The sequence below is a fragment of the Protobothrops mucrosquamatus genome, unplaced genomic scaffold (genome assembly GCF_001527695.2).
Source record: "Protobothrops mucrosquamatus isolate PMUCROS unplaced genomic scaffold, P.Mucros_1.0 scaffold96, whole genome shotgun sequence".
Taxonomy (NCBI): Eukaryota; Metazoa; Chordata; class Lepidosauria; order Squamata; family Viperidae; genus Protobothrops; species Protobothrops mucrosquamatus.
Genome location: NW_015386471.1, coordinates 447,401 through 464,098, shown reverse-complemented (window position 1 = coordinate 464,098; position 16,698 = coordinate 447,401). Strand labels below are relative to the sequence as shown.

The following is a 16,698-nucleotide window of genomic DNA, read 5'->3' as shown; positions in this document are numbered from 1 at the left end:
TAATGTGACTTCGTCGAAACGTCGCCAAGACACTTCTAATTCTACGCGGGAGAAAACCCGAATAACTAAAGACCTACATACAAGCACCCGCGAAAACCTCAGAAAACAATGCATGTATTTGTATAAATAAAAATTATTTATTTAATAAAAAAATTATTTTATAGTGGTTAAGGTACTAGGGTAGAAACCAGACACTATGAGTTCTAGTCCCACCTATAACATGAAAGCATCCAGCTGGGTGGCTCTGGGCCAGTCACTCTCTTTCAGCCCAACCCACATCACAGGGTTATTGTTACAGGGAAAAAGTAGGAAGAAAGAGTATTAGATATGTTTGCCACCTTGTGTTTTTAATAAAAATAATAAAGATCAGATTTAAAAAAATAGCTGAGTGTTAGCATCTATCTTAGAAATCATATCAATTCTTGAAATTGAAATTGGTGTTTCCACATAGAAAGCATAATCAAGAAAATATATTTAAAACCTATTATATTTTTTTAAAAAACAAACTTTTAATAATGCTAAATTTCCCATGTTTTATGTCTATATTTATTTACATTTCTTCCAACTGCAATCCTGAATTCTATTTATATTAGAGGTTGCAGATAATATATGCAAAGGAAGAAAGAAGGTAGGTGGACAGGCAGGAAAGGCTATAAGAAAAAAATTGTAGCACTTTGTGTTAAATTGTTATTGCATATTTTTAATATATCCAGAAGGCACCTATTAAGGTTCTGGTTATATGTGTATTTATCTCAGGATAGTAAATGAATTGGTTAAAAGGCAATCAATTAAAATCTTTTATCATCAGTTGGCAGTCTTAATTAATATACATTCATTTTGTGTTGCTCCCCCACAACTCCCATAAGGGATGTTAAGCAGTGTGATAGTCCAGCTTACACACATCAGCTAGGCATGTTGTTCTAACATCTGATAAATACAGCAAAACATTTCTATTCATGTATCCTCCGTATAATGTAGGACATGCAGTGCACAAATGGGCTGTGTCTTTCAGATTCTATGTTCATTCCGATTACTAAACTTAAAAATAACCAGATGAAAAATTAATAGAAAATAATATTTGTGCCACAAAATTAAAAAAAAGAAGATAACGTGACTTTGGTAACCTAACCCATGAATTCTAGCTCCTAATCATTTTTTTAAGAACATTTCCTCGTGACAAACAACCTTTAGCAGCCAAACAATACAGAATACCTGTGCATCACAGGCAGATACTAGAAAGAAGAAAAATAGGAAATAAGGAACTTACCTGTGATATTTAATAAACCCTTGAGAGTGACCAACATCTGTTATGTGTTTTCATGATAGAGCATAAGTACTGCATGCAAATGATCTCAAATTTATCTGACATCTCCAAGATGATGTGTTCCCCATACCTAGTATAATGGTACTTTTTGAAGTACAAAAATTCTGTCATGACCCAGAAGATAGTTCAAAAATGCAGAGCATTTTGCTGTCCAACTATGCACCATTTTGTGTGTTCACGTGAATTGTGGCAGACTTTTATTGCCTTCAGATATTGCACTATGCTAATTCTTCTAGCTCTAACTCTACTCTTAGGAAATGTCCAAAATACATTAGAAATGCCCACGTTGTAAACTTAGTGAATGCCATATTCTGAATGTTACTCTTAAATAAGAAATTAAGTTTTAGGCTATAATATTAATTTCATTTTATAACATGGTTAGTACCCAGTATCTGTTTTTGGATTCAGTTTTGTTTTATGTTTTTACTATTGTAAATTCCCGTATACTGGTTTTCTTCTGCGTATAGGTGCATTCATTGGCCATTTTGAAAGTTATGCTTGCTGCACTGTTTCATTAAGCTGATGCTTTATCTGGTAATTGTTTAAACATAAAGCCATAGCACTATCAAAAGGAAAGGTGAACTAATGGCATTTGCAAATGTCAGGGATTATCTTAACACTTTTATTATAGTTTATAAAAAGAAGGTTCAGGGCATTCCATAGCAATTATTTCCCCAGAAATTGGTTATTTAAATAAATTGCTAATTATCTGGGTATGACAGTATTGAAAACCTTGCTAATGAGTTATATGATAATTGTAGCTTTTGAAGGCCACCTACAGGTGGAAAGGAGCAAAAGCAATATTCAGTTATTATCCCAAATAAGATGATGAATGCAAATATCTTATTTAAAATATTTACACTGGCCTGTACGAACACTTCCCAAATGTCACGTTGAATACTGCAAGTTTATGAAAATGGTCTCTGTTGAGTTTGGCTTATTTGCTTGTTTGCCCTAATACTTAAAAGGTCCAACTTAATTAGTATTTACATTAACAGTTTACAATCAACGAATGGCAAATGTTTTCAGATTAATTCCCATTTTGAATGCTGATATTTTCATGTATTTAATAAAAAATAATTGCTTACTACTTATAGTAAGCAATTAACATTAGTGCAAACAAAAAAACCTTCATGCCGTGCCCAGCATATCTTGCTGGAAGATGGGTATGATCTCAAGTATGCATAGTTGTAAATTAGTTCCACTAACTGGTAAATGGCTTGCTTTCTAATGATCAATATGAAAATATCCATCTTTTTTTACCAGAGCATTTCTCAGTTTCTTTGTTTGACACTGATTTTTTTTTTAAAAAATCACATATTGAGGTTTTTGTTGAAAGAATAGGACTGTCACACTCAATCCTCTGCAAACCACTGAGATTCCTTCCCCAAAAGGTAGAATAGGAAAGGCAGGCATTATGAATTATCCTCTGTATATCTTGCTGTTTGAATTTGGCACATCTGTAATACTATGAAGTGGGAGCTCTTGAATGATATTGCAGATTGCAATTGGAGCCATCATAAAAAATGCTTTGTAATATAAGAGTAAATTAGGTCCTTGAGCAAAATCCAGATGAAACAGCCTCCTCAGGTAAAGCAGCCTATAATTGACAAAAAATTGTAGCCGTGGGGTTTGACAAGAAATTACACCAAGTGATGAGCATTAAGGTTCAGCTCACAAAACTATAAGATCATCCTAAGGCAATGTAGAAACTAAGGACTTTAGGGCTAGTTTCAAATGTAATCAATACCTTATATTTTGTCTCAAAAATTAAAAGAAACCATTGCATACATTGAAACTCAGAATAATATAATAAGTACTTTGAATTATGCCAAAGACAGTAATTGACTCAGAAACAATGAGAAACTGGCACATGGGTTAAAACACAACTTTAATGCACTCATGATTATTCCATCAGTGCTTGCGCACGTATTCATGCATAGACACACAACCTCTCACTATACAAATAAACCCCATGCTCATTTATACTGCTGTTACTCGTTTTTCTTTTAATAACAGCACAGTAACCAAAATTACCCGCAGTTCATGAAAAATAAATTGTATATTTAATATTCTGTTAGCCCCCTTAGTTTATTCTTAGTTCATGTTTAATATAATGTTGAATGAATCTTAAATTTAATTTTGCAAAGAAGATCCATGCTGTAATTACTATAACATAAATAAATTAAAGCTAAGTTTTGCTATGCTGTGTGCAGTGTGCTACTGAGAATTATGATCCAATTTCATTTTTATGCCAGGAACTCTAGACAATAGATATTGCGGGAAATATATTGTTTTTGCTTTTCCTGTATATGTTTCGTTTCTTTTGACAGGTTAGGAGAAACAAACAGAGCTTTGAATTCCAAAATTAATGGTGAAAAGGGTACTATGCAGGGGGAGAATGTGTAGATGAGCTGTGAATAAAAGTTTTTCTTTTGAGTGAAAACAGTCATCCAGACATGGTATAACAAACATTAAGCAAAGACACCATAATCATACTACATTCCAATTTATGTCACATCCTGCACCCACTAAGCAATATTGCTTTTGCTCTAGTGAACCACATCCTGTTTGAAACTTCTGACCACTTGTTCCATGGACCAGTTAATTTATTCACTTACTGCGTCATGTATGTACCGGAAACCATGGAGTCACTGATCTGTTGGTGATTCATTGACAGTAGAGTTCATTCTCATTTCAATTAACAGCTACCTTTGGAACTCATTATTATTGGACAGGGACAGTCGTGTTTTGTAAATGAGTAATAATGAACTACTTTTATGTTGTTGTTGCTTTTTTTATTCCTGCTTAATTTAGTATAAGGTAGAAGCATGTTAAGCTTCTGGAAATCGGGATATATTATTTCCTCTCTTGTTGAGCTGTCATGTTACACAAAATCAATGGCAAAACTGCTAATACCTGTGGATTTTATTATGACGAGAGAGAGGGGAAGTGCAGCATTTTCACTTGTCTGTCAATGGGCGTGGGAAATTATGAGACAGAACAAAATTTGGGGAAATAATAATGTATAAAAGATACAGTAGCTCTGTTTTCTGGGTTAAGAAGTGTTCTGCTAGACTAGTGACACGATCTTCCCTAGAGATGAAGATGTCCCTTGAAGTGTGTAGGATTGTGATCTTACTGCTGTTGATCAAGAGGCTGGGTCTGATAGGACTTGTGTGCCTAAATATCTGAAGAGATTCAAACAGAAGACGAGTTTCTGAGTCCATTTCCGGCCAGTGGGATAGTCACAAGAGCCCACAAACAAGACAGAGAATAGCAGCCTCCCCTGTTTCTTCCCAACTAGGCAGATTACAGATAGTCCTCAAACCATGACTACAGTGGGGACCAGAATCCTGTTGCTAAGCAAGGCAGTTGTTAAGTGAATTGTACCCAATTTTACAATTTTTGCCACGGTTGTTAAGCAAATTGCTACAGACGTTGATTCCTGCAGTTGTTAAATGAATCTGGCTTCTCCCATCAATTTTGCTTGTCGGAAACCGGCTGAAAAAGTCGCAGATGGCATTCACGAGACCCCGGGATGCTGCAACCATTGTAAATACTCGTCACTTTGCCAATTTTGATCATGTGACTATGGGAACGCTGTAACAGTAGTAAGTGAAAGGACTGATCATAAGTCACCTTTTTCAGTGCAGTTGAATTTGCATGCAGGGGTGTTTCTGTTCTGCATTTAGCCCCTGCTTCAAGACAGGCCATTCCTGCCATCCACTCATGTGATTCGGGATCACGTCTGAATTATCATTTTGGAAATAGTGCAGAGCGCCTCTGTGGATGTGAAAGGCTGTCTGCTACAGAAGCTTTTTAGGAACCCTTGAGGGAGTGGGAGCATGACTTTGACTGCAGGATAGGGGCTAAACCTACAGTCCTGTACGTCTTTGTAATATCATTGCTCTTTCACACAAGCAATGCCTAAGCAAGTCTGTAGCCCTCCTGACATCCAATTAGGCAGTCACTGAATTATTGATACTCTGCTTATTACTGGTTCCATTTTTAAACACTGCTTCTTGTACAACATTAGAAGAGGAGAAAAAAGAATCTTGCACTAGCGGGCTGTGGTTCGTAGTCAATGTTTGGTAGCTGCGTGGAAATCTAAAAAAAAAGAAGACATTCCTTTCAGTGTGAAAAAGCAGTATGAATTCTGGAAGCCTCTTTGTGTTCTTCCTTTTCTCATTAAGATTGATTTTGTTAAGCTGACTGCAAATATCAAGCCATCCATTAAGGCCTATTGGGAATGCTTTGCCCTCTCTCTTTCCCTCGTTTGATCTTCTGTTTTGCTATGATCTTTACTTTTGCTCTTTAAGGTTATTTTTTTTTTAAAAAAGGACAATTTTGGTCAAACATTGGTGACTATTCATTAAGACGATGATACTTTTCTACCTGCTGTTTGGACTTAAGTGCCTCATTAGGCTTCCCCCTTTCTCTATCCCCCCCCCTTATATTTTTTTGGCATCAGCAATGTTTCTGGTAGTTTAAGAGGTATAATTTATCTGCACAATCCCATCAGTGCAAAGCAAATTATCTCAGCTTTCTTTGTGGCTCATGTTTCTCGGCCCCTCTAAGACAGTCTGAATCCTGGTTCTGGAGCAGATGCATATGGGGTGCGAGTTAAGTCTTGAAAATGGGGGATATGCCAAAGGAGGTGAATAATGAGGAGGAATCTGTGCTGAAGCAGCTGAAGGTGGCATAACCCTAGAGGATAATTCATATGCTGAATCAGGAGCAGATGTCAATAGAGACAGCTTGTCTGAGTATTTGGATGCTGATTCAGTAGCAAGTTGCATTGATGGGATAGGCTTGTCAGACAACCTGTTTGTAAAGACCAATGTTGACTGTAAAAATGGTGGGTTGTTAGAGGGAGGTGACATTTTCCTGGAGGCAATAAGCACAGAAGAAACATCTTTCAAAAATGACAACGCAACAGATTTTTCAGGGTCCTATGGAGAAATCCTATCAGCAAATAGATTTTTTTTTTAAAAGGCAGGGAAATATTTTCCAAATACTTGAGACACCTCAGTGTGGCCATTTTGCTTACTCATCATGCCAAAATGCAAAAGTGAAGTTTTTTTGGAAATGCAGTCTTGGGGTGAAGCCTATCAGCCCACTCAATTAATAAAGGAGCTTCCCACCATTTGGAACGGTATTAAGTGGGCATATATCTGCCGTGGAGTTTACTCTATGGAATAAAAATATTGTGTTTATATTAGATTATATTCACCAAAGTATAGAAAACTATTTTGGGACAGTAAGAATCCTCCAGGTCAAACTTGCTGATTGCTCGGAAAGATGCATTGATCTGAAAGGTACATCCTTATTAGGAAATTATTATTGTATTTTACTAATCTTTATTGGGGGTATAGCATGTAGAAGATTATTAATTCAAGTATGCATACAATTAAGCATAAACCAAGTAGCAGTTAGAGTCACAAGTTGAGGGTGATTCTACTAAGTGTTCTAATGTCCACTTAGTAATTTACTGATATTAGATGCATCTCTCCCCACCTCCCCATCACTCCAGGACTGCAAGTTTTGAACATGGTACCCAAAGGCCTTCAAGGAGTTCTTCTGACTGACTATTTTAAATGAAATAGAAGGAAGATGCCTTAGATTAACAGTGAATAATATGAATTAAGTCAATTTATTTATTGTTTTGTTCTGTTTCTTTGTTCTGATCCATCTGCACTTTACACCTGCACTGTCCTCAGGGGTAAGTTTGGCATATCACAGTTCTGTTGTAGGGGTAGAGGAAGCTATGGCCATTTCCTTACAACCCATAGCGACATTGTAGTTTAGCATTTTCTGGAGCAGTGGTTCTCAACCTATGGGTCAGGACCCCATTTGGGGTCGATCGGCCATTTCATGGGGGTCGCCAAGCAAGGCTGTCTGCCATTTTTTTCCCCTTTTCCAGCGGGTGCCTTACCTCCCTTGAGCTGGGCCAGCTGGTGGTCGGTCTGCTCCGTCTCTGCCGCTTGCCAGCTACGCCTCGGCCGGTGCAGGGGGCGGAACCACGCATGCGCGGCGCTCCTGGGCAGGGAAAGTCCTCGACTTACGACCGGTTGGGTAGTCCTCGACTTACGACCGGTTTAGTCCTCGACTTACGACCGGTTTAGTCCTCGACGTACGACCGGTTTAGTCCTTGACTTACGACCGGTTGGGGTCGCGGCATTAAAAAGGTTGAGAACCACTGTTCTGGAGGATCCCACTCTTGCTAACAGCATTGAGTATACCTCACCTGGGTTCATTGTTTATGATAAAATCATGTTTTCACAATGATTTGTAAATTTAATATGAAGGCGTATTAAGTTAGTCAGTTTGAAAACTGGAAGCGAGACCAAGAAAGGTTCTACTATGGAAGAGTCTTGAAGAAGACAGTAAACAAATTGTATAGATAAGGCTCAAGGGGTTAAAAAAAGAAGACCAAAAGCAGAGAAGGAGAAAGAGTTTTGTCTGAGAATTCCTGCCCTTTACTAATGAACTCTCTTTATTTACACAGGAAATGCCATCAGACCAATAGCTCTTCGAGCTGTTTCTGCAATTGCTAAGGCTCTTCCTGGTTTTCCTATCTTAGCAACCGGAGGCATTGACTCAGCTGAAAGCGCCTTGCAATTTCTTCATAGTGGTGCTTCTGTTTTGCAGGTATTATTTCTCTCTCCCCCCCCCCTCTCTCTCCTTCATTCACCTTTTCTCAGCCATTGTTGTCCATTGTTTATTTAATTTATAATCTATCTTTCTGCCATAGCTGGCCCAGCTGTAGACATGAATAAAATATGTTAAGAATTGTAAAACATAAGTGGGAGATATTAATCATTATAAACATGAAATCTAAAATAATTGCACAATGCCAGTATCACAAAAACTGTTTATAAATATTGGCTGGATCTATAAAGGGAATATTATGTACATTTTGGTTATTGCTCTTTGACGAGGATGTTATAGAACTGAAAACTCAGATGAAGGTAATTAAAATAGAAAAAAAATGAGCAAGAATCCTATGTATAACATGTATTTGCTATTTTAAAAATAGCAAAAAAAAAACGGTATATGAGGAAAGTTATTAAAATCATGGATGATGAAGAAAAAGTAAATGGCTTCCCCCTATTTCACAATAGCATCTGTGTTTATACAGTGAATAAAATGGTAAAAAGGTATTAAAGATAGTTAAAAGAAAGTACTGTGTTAGTAACCCATTTAATTAGTAATGGTCTATCCATAATCTGGAGAGCTTTAAAAGGAGATTAGAGAAATTTATTGAAAATAAGATTATCAATGGATAATCATTATAGAGATAAATTACTTCTAGTATTAGAGGTAGCATTGCTCTTAATACCAGATGCAAGACTAGATAATAGGAATCTTGCTGTTATATTCATATCCTGCCTGAGGCTTGCCATAGGCATGCTGAACTTGATAAGCCTTGGGTCTAATCCAACAATATTCTTCATATTTTATTTTGATTTCAGACAATTATCTTTCAATTTACTTTATGGCAATCATCTTAGAAAGCTGATAAAATATAAACTAGCAATGTTACAGTTAGATGGATTTGGAATATATAAAAAGAGCGTTCATCAATTGTTTTTCACCAGTCCCAAGAAAATGGGTGTCATAGAATTCTGGTTAACGTAAATTAGTTGAATGATGGAGATGCTCATTAGCTCTACAAATAATAGGGCTTCTTGATCTGGACTGAAAAAAATCTGGATGATCACTAGACTGCGGTAAAAAGATATATGGAAAATAACACTTAATCTATTGTATAACATAGTAGAAAGAGAGCTGTATTGTTAAAAGTCAGTGATCTGGTAACACCTTTTCCAATTAGCACATCTCCAACCAATACAAAAGTTTGTGTTTTTTTAATAAAATTTTCTCAGTTTTTGGCATTTTCACTTGTAGCAGACACTTACGGTACCTAAGAGGGTAATGATGGGATTGATTTAAAAAAAAAAGATGGAAGGAGAAAACAGTCAGAAAGGGAAATTCAAGACCTGCTGCTTGCAACTTTCACCAGGAAATTAAAATTATTACAGAATAGAATAGAATAGAATAGAATAGAATAGAATAGAATAGAACTGGAAGGGACCTTGGAGGTCATCTAGTCCAGCCCCCTGCTCAAGCAGGAGAACCTATACCTATACCAATAAAAATACAGAAACTCAAGACATATAGGAATTGGGGGGAAAAATACCAGACTCCGATAGGAAGAAGTGGAAATGTCAATATTAAAAAAAAAATTTAAAAAAAAAGCTCAGAAAAACAGTGTTAATATCTGTTTGTTTAAGGCCATATTTAAAATGGCGTCAGTTGCCTTAAGGGGTTGGAATTTTTTTTTTTTTTGGCAACAAAACAAAGTTCCACAAATCTAGCAAGATTTTGGAAATCTCATGAAATCCCCCACAACTCCAGCACTGTGTAACATTTGACAAACATGTGAGGATTCCTCTGTAAAAAATATCAGTTTTGATAGCTCAGACACTGTTTAGGGCTATGGAAGTCTGGGGTCTTGTTCTGAAAAATCCTTTAATCTTTTAATTCCTAAAATCCCATAAATTATGAAAAGTAAGAGAGAGAGAGAGAGAGAGAGAGAGAGAGAGAGAGAGAGAGGGAGGGAGGGAGGGAGGGNAGAATTCCTGCCCTTTACTAATGAACTCTCTTTATTTACACAGGAAATGCCATCAGACCAATAGCTCTTCGAGCTGTTTCTGCAATTGCTAAGGCTCTTCCTGGTTTTCCTATCTTAGCAACCGGAGGCATTGACTCAGCTGAAAGCGCCTTGCAATTTCTTCATAGTGGTGCTTCTGTTTTGCAGGTATTATTTCTCTTCCCCCCCCCCCCTCTCTCTCCTTCATTCACCTTTTCTCAGCCATTGTTGTCCATTGTTTATTTAATTTATAATCTATCTTTCTGCCATAGCTGGCCCAGCTGTAGACATGAATAAAATATGTTAAGAATTGTAAAACATAAGTGGGAGATATTAATCATTATAAACATGAAATCTAAAATAATTGCACAATGCCAGTATCACAAAAACTGTTTATAAATATTGGCTGGATCTATAAAGGGAATATTATGTACATTTTGGTTATTGCTCTTTGACGAGGATGTTATAGAACTGAAAACCCAGATGAAGGTAATTAAAATAGAAAAAAAATGAGCAAGAATCCTATGTATAACATGTATTTGCTATTTTAAAAATAGCAAAAAAAAACGGTATATGAGGGAAGTTATTAAAATCATGGATGATGAAGAAAAAGTAAATGGCTTCCCCCTATTTCACAATAGCATCTGTGTTTATACAGTGAATAAAATGGTAAAAAGGTATTAAAGATAGTTAAAAGAAAGTACTGTGTTAGTAACCCATTTAATTAGTAATGGTCTATCCATAATCTGGAGAGCTTTAAAAGGAGATTAGAGAAATTTATTGAAAATAAGATTATCAATAGATAATCATTATAGAGATAAATTACTTCTAGTATTAGAGGTAGTATTGCTCTTAATACCAGATGCAAGACTAGATAATAGGAATCTTGCTGTTATATTCATATCCTGCCTGAGGCTTGCCATAGGCATGCTGAACTTGATAAGCCTTGGGTCTAATCCAACAATATTCTTCACATTTTATTTTGATTTCAGACAATTATCTTTCAATTTACTTTATGGCAATCATCTTAGAAAGCTGATAAAATATAAACTAGCAATGTTACAGTTAGATGGATTTGGAATATATAAAAAGAGCGTTCATCAATTGTTTTTCACCAGTCCCAAGAAAATGGGTGTCATAGAATTCTGGTTAACATAAATTAGTTGAATGATGGAGATGCTCATTAGCTCTACAAATTATAGGGCTTCTTGATCTGGACTGAAAAAAATCTGGATGATCACTAGACTGCGGTAAAAAGATATATGGAAAATAACTCTTAATCTATTGTATAACATAGTAGAAAGAGAGCTGTATTGTTAAAAGTCAGCGATCTGGTAACACCTTTTCCAATTAGCACATCTCCAACCAATACAAAAGTTTGTGTTTTTTTAATAAAATTTTCTCAGTTTTTGGCATTTTCACTTGTAGCAGACACTTACGGTACCTAAGAGGGTAATGATGGGATTGATTTAAAAAAAAAAACAGATGGAAGGAGAAAACAGTCAGAAAGGGAAATTGAAGACCTGGTGCTTGCAACTTTCACCAGGAAATTAAAATTATTACAGAATAGAATAGAATAGAATAGAATAGAATAGAATAGAATAGAATAGAATAGAATAGAATAGAGCTGGAAGGGACCTTGGAGTTCTTCTAGTCCAGCCTCCTGCTCAAGCAGGAGAACCTATACCAATAAAAATACAGAAACTCAAGATATATAGGAATTGGGGGAAAAAATACCAGACTCCGATAGGAAGAAGTGGAATTGTCAATATTAAAAATTATTTTTAAAAAAAAGCTCAGAAAAATACAGTGTTAATATCTGTTTGTTTAAGGCCATATTTAAAACGGCATCAGTTGCCTTAAAGGGTTGGAATTTTTTTTTCTGGCAACAAAACAAAGTCCCACAAATCTAGCAAGATTTTGGAAATCTCATGAAATCTCTCACAACTCCAACACTGTGTAACATTTGACAAACATGTGAGGATTCCTCTGTAAAAAAATATCAGTTTTGATAGCTCAGACACTGTTTAGGGCTATGGAAGTCTGGGGTCTTGTTCTGAAAAATCCTTTAATCTTTTAATTCCTAAAATCCCATAAATTATGAAAAGTAAGGCTGTTTTAGAGAGAGAGAGAGAGAGACAGAGAGACAGAGAGAGACAGAGACAGAGAGAGACAGAGAGAGACAGAGAGAGAGACAGACATTCAAATATTAAATTAATGTTTTAAATATATATACTTTTCTAGCCACAGATAAAATTACATTATGGAACAGATTCTCACATTTAAATAAAAGTTGCTCATATTGTCAGAAACTTTAATTCTGAGAATATTATAAACAAAACTCCCTATCCCCAACCCCCCAACCCCATTTTGTACTCTTGCTCTAGAGCAGCACTGAGATCAGTATGAAAAAGAAAGAAAGAAAGAAGTATGATCAGCAGGGGAATGTTCCATTGATTTCATTTATGACTACTAATTAGAACTGAACCTCAACCAAAGGAGTGTATGACTTCTTACAATTTGTCACACAGCCCCTGAAGATTTCCATTAAAATGTTAGATTAGCTGAAATGTATTATAGTATTCCTTCCAACTTGCTTAAGGATTTTGATTTGACTTCAAAAATTGATATCTTGATTAGTTTGTTAATGTGTAACTTGGCAGAATGATTAGATGGGTGAACGGGTTTGTTATTAATTTATCTGAATCTTGCTTATAATAATACGTTTTAAAAATGTAAAAGAATCGAGAGCCAAAAAAACCTCTTCATAATAGATTGGCATTCTTACTATCTTTGGAGAATCACAAGAATAGGAATTAGTGAGGCAAGACCAAATCACTGTAGTGCACGAGAAAAGATCAACAATTTTCTTTTTGCAAAATTATTATCAAAAACTTCAAGGTAGGATAATTTTATGTAAAGTGCAATAACAGCACTGTTTTTAAAAAATACCGTATTTCAAGACTTCTGATTACAATTCCATAAAATATTCTTTTACAGCTACTGTTCCCTTTGATGCCATTTGTGCAGGATTATCTACAGATGCACAAATCAATCTAATTTAAATTGAGCATCTTTATGTCTCATTGTTTTCAAGAAGAGAAAGTTAAGCAAATAATTAGTTATCCCATTAATAGCCAACAAAGCATAAATAGGCTTAACTTTAGATGTGTTCTGATTACTTTTTAACAAACAGTGCAATAGTTTATATGTGGAATGAGAGAAGAATCTGAGGTGAAGGAGTCCTGGTAGACTCATCTCAAAGAGAGCATCTTATTTTATGCATGGTTAAGTAGTTGATTAGGTAAGCAGAATATGGATATCTCACAAGCACACATTAAAAGAGTCCAAGATTGAGTTAACTGAAAATTACATTTTCCAAAAGTAGCGTAAGGAATTCTCTGGCCCATAAGATTGTAGCAAAATTGTTAACAATTTTGGGGTTTAAATGATCAGAGGTCAATTACTGAAGTCAGTGGTAAAATGTTATTTACATCCCTATCTTAAGAAAGAGTCCATACTGAAGCCATCTATCAAGCAGGAACAAGGGGAGGGTCAAAATTTCCCAAAAGTCAGATGTAGCTAGTAACAAAGCCATAGGAGATTCGGCTCTTTTGTTCATCGGAGGCAAGGTGCACAAAGTTACGCTTTCACAACAGGGCCAAGATTTAGATATTCACAGAAAGAGCCTTTATATGATGAAAATTGCCCCCTACTACCCAAACATATTAGACACTGGTCAACTCTGATAGAAGGAAATGATCTATTTCATAGCAAGAAATTTTCTTTCAAATGACAATTTATCCTAAACTTGCCTGTTGTTCCTTTTCTCACTTGCTTTCAACACGGTGTTGAGAATGTTCCTTTAGTCTGAGTGCCTAAGACTCAGAACTGAGTCAGGGTATATAGATAGATGCAGAATTAATGGGGCATTTTTTAGCTTGATTTCTCCGATGCCCAGAGTGAAGACTTACAGGTGCGTCTTCCCGTTCCTTCTCTTCCTCTAGTGCTGATTTCTAACCAGGGCTATGACGGAACATCAGATTTTCAGTAAATGAAAGGAATTTAGAGACCAATAGAATAATATGTCTGTGAAAACTGATTCACATATTGATAGGAAATCTAGTAGCTGTTTCCAGAGCAATCAAGATACGCTGTTTGCTTTCCCTTCACACAAACAAAAAAGTCCTACTCTTCTATAACCAAAATAAGCACAAGAAAACACATTTGAAAGTTGCTGCTTTAAATTGTCTCTGTATAGGTTTCTCATTTGGAAGTAGAATAATCATTGGAATTCCTGTGTTGTATTGTTATCCTTCTTGCATAGAAATATTATTAATCAGAACTGAAAAGCTTATTCTTTGGATTAACTGTTCTGGCTGCTACAAGAGAAATATGCAGTTAGTCTAATGTTCGTTACAGAGAATTCAGACATTTTATTTAGGAAGTGACTTCTTGATAGAAAGTTCATGAATAGATTAGATAGATTAAAGTAACTAAGGCAGAATTAGTTAACTTAGCTAAGTTACTTTATTGTAGAACTCAGCTAGGTTATTTTATTGTAATTTCAAAGGAAGCCCTATACATCTGATCTAGCTATTGTTCTTCAGAGTAATCAAAATGTGTGTTTGTGTATGCACACACACATACACACACACACAAAATAATGTATATACACAGACACTACAGTATAAACTCTCTCTCTCTCTCTCTCTCTCTCTCTCTCTCTCTCTCTCTCTCTGTGTGTGTGTGTGTGTGTGTGTGTGCGAGTGTGTGTGTGTGTGTGTAAATAAATTTCCCTTCTCACCCTTATGGGTGGTATGTGTCTTCCTCAATCTCAGATCCTCTACCAGAGGCCTAAGAGTCTGCATAGCATCTTAACTGTACCTAACACTACAGCCTTCTGGATAGAAAGCTCTGGTGTCATTCCTGTGATCTGTTGTGGCCACTCTCCCAGATAAAGAGTCACAGCCCCAAGTGCTCCTAGCTGCTTCCTGACCTGCCATCTTCATTCTTAACTCGTCCAATGGCTTATAAGCTTCCAGAACTGCAGCCAGCCAACCATAATGACTTGTGAGGCAAGGTGGAAAAATACTTCAGTATAAATAGAGCTCTGTAAAGATATGCAAAGTGTGTTAACTTGAAACATTTCAAAGTCAAAATGGAGTGTTTCAGGCATGAAGGAGTTGAAAACATTTTGCACAGCCCTATGTCTTACTACTGAAGTAGCATTTACTTAGAAGGGATCTGTTTTGTCCTCCTTTTTTTTTTTTTAGTCTTGCCAAGGTTCCCCTGGCCAGAAGAAGGACAGGACCAGAATATTTCCCTCAAACAATTCAGTAATCCTACATTAGATTCAGGATTTGGTGAAGCTAGCATCCTTCAGAAGATTCTAAGTTTAATTCTGATATTTCCAAAGAATGTCCTACACGCCATAGGAGGTTTCATCAAAGAACTTCTCTCTTCCCCTCCAACTGTGTGATTCAACAATTCTAAGGCATGGCAGCGCCTTGATCTATTTGTTTTGACGATTTGTTTTTTTTTTTCTTCCTTTAAAAACTTCAGAAAAAACTTTACCAAGATATCTCTCTTTCTCCAAGAGTGAATGTCACTGTAGAAAATGAAGATCTAGCAAATCTACCACATCTGGGAAGTGCTCTAGAACTCATATGTTTTCACCTTAGAGATATATTAAATAATTAATTACAGTCTTTTTTTAAAAGAGGAAACAAGACGACTTTCTCTGACAGTGTTTAATCACATTCTTTTGACTTTGTTATTTAGTGGTGGCTTACTTTTGAGTTTGCTTCCTGAAACATATTGTGATATTTTTCCTCTGTCTGATATAACCAGGAAGTCAACATTTGAACAAGCAAAATAACACTTAATTTAAAATTAGTCAACAATGAATCTGAACATACTTTGTTCTGGTGGCATAAATAGTGGATGAAACACAGACAAAACATATCAGATTCTTCCTTTGTTGTTGTTAGTTGTGAAGTCGTGTCTGACCCATCGTGACCCCATGGACAACGTTCCTCCAGGCCTTCCTGTCCTCTACCATCTTCTGCAGTCAATTTAAGCTCACGCCTACTGCTTCAGTGACTCTATCCAGCCACCTCATTCTCTGTCGTCCCTTTTTCTATTGCCCTCAATCTTTCCCAGCATTAGGCTCTTCTCCAGTGAGTCCTTCCTTCTCATTACGTGCTGATCTCCTCTAGGACTGACTTATAGTTTTAAAATTACACAGTCTCATTAATAATAATAATAAAGTTGGAAGGGACCTTGGAGGTCATCGAGTCCAACCCCCTGCTCAGGCAGGAAACCCTACACCATTTCGGATAAATGGCTGTCCAGTCTCTTCTTAAAAACTTCCAGTGTTGGAGCATTCACCGCTTCTGGAGGCAGGTTGTTCTATTGGTTAATTGTTCTGTCAGAAAGTTTCTCCTTAGTTCTAGATTGCTTCTCTCCTTGATTAATTTCCATCCGTTGCTTCTTGTCCTGCCCTCAGGCACTTTGGAGAATAGCTTGACTCCCTCTTCTTTGTGGCAGCCCCTGAGATATTGGAACACTGCTATCATGTCCCCCCTCATCCTTCTCTTCATTAAACTAGACATACCCAATTCCAGCAACCGTTCCTCATATGTTTTAGCCTCCAGTCCCCTAATCATCTTTGTTGCTCTTCTCTGTACTCTTTCTAGAGTCTCAGCATTTT

General features: G+C 36.3%; 1 protein-coding gene across 1 annotated transcript in view; it reads left to right on the top strand.

Annotated features, from left to right (window-relative positions):
- DPYD (dihydropyrimidine dehydrogenase) overlaps positions 1–16,698 on the top strand; it is a 518,537-nt gene that overhangs the window by 424,184 nt on the left and 77,655 nt on the right. Inside the window, exon 19 of the mRNA XM_015812569.1 lies at positions 7,836–7,978. Coding sequence (XP_015668055.1) covers positions 7,836–7,978 — 143 coding nt within the window. The remainder of the gene's footprint in view (positions 1–7,835; positions 7,979–16,698) is intronic.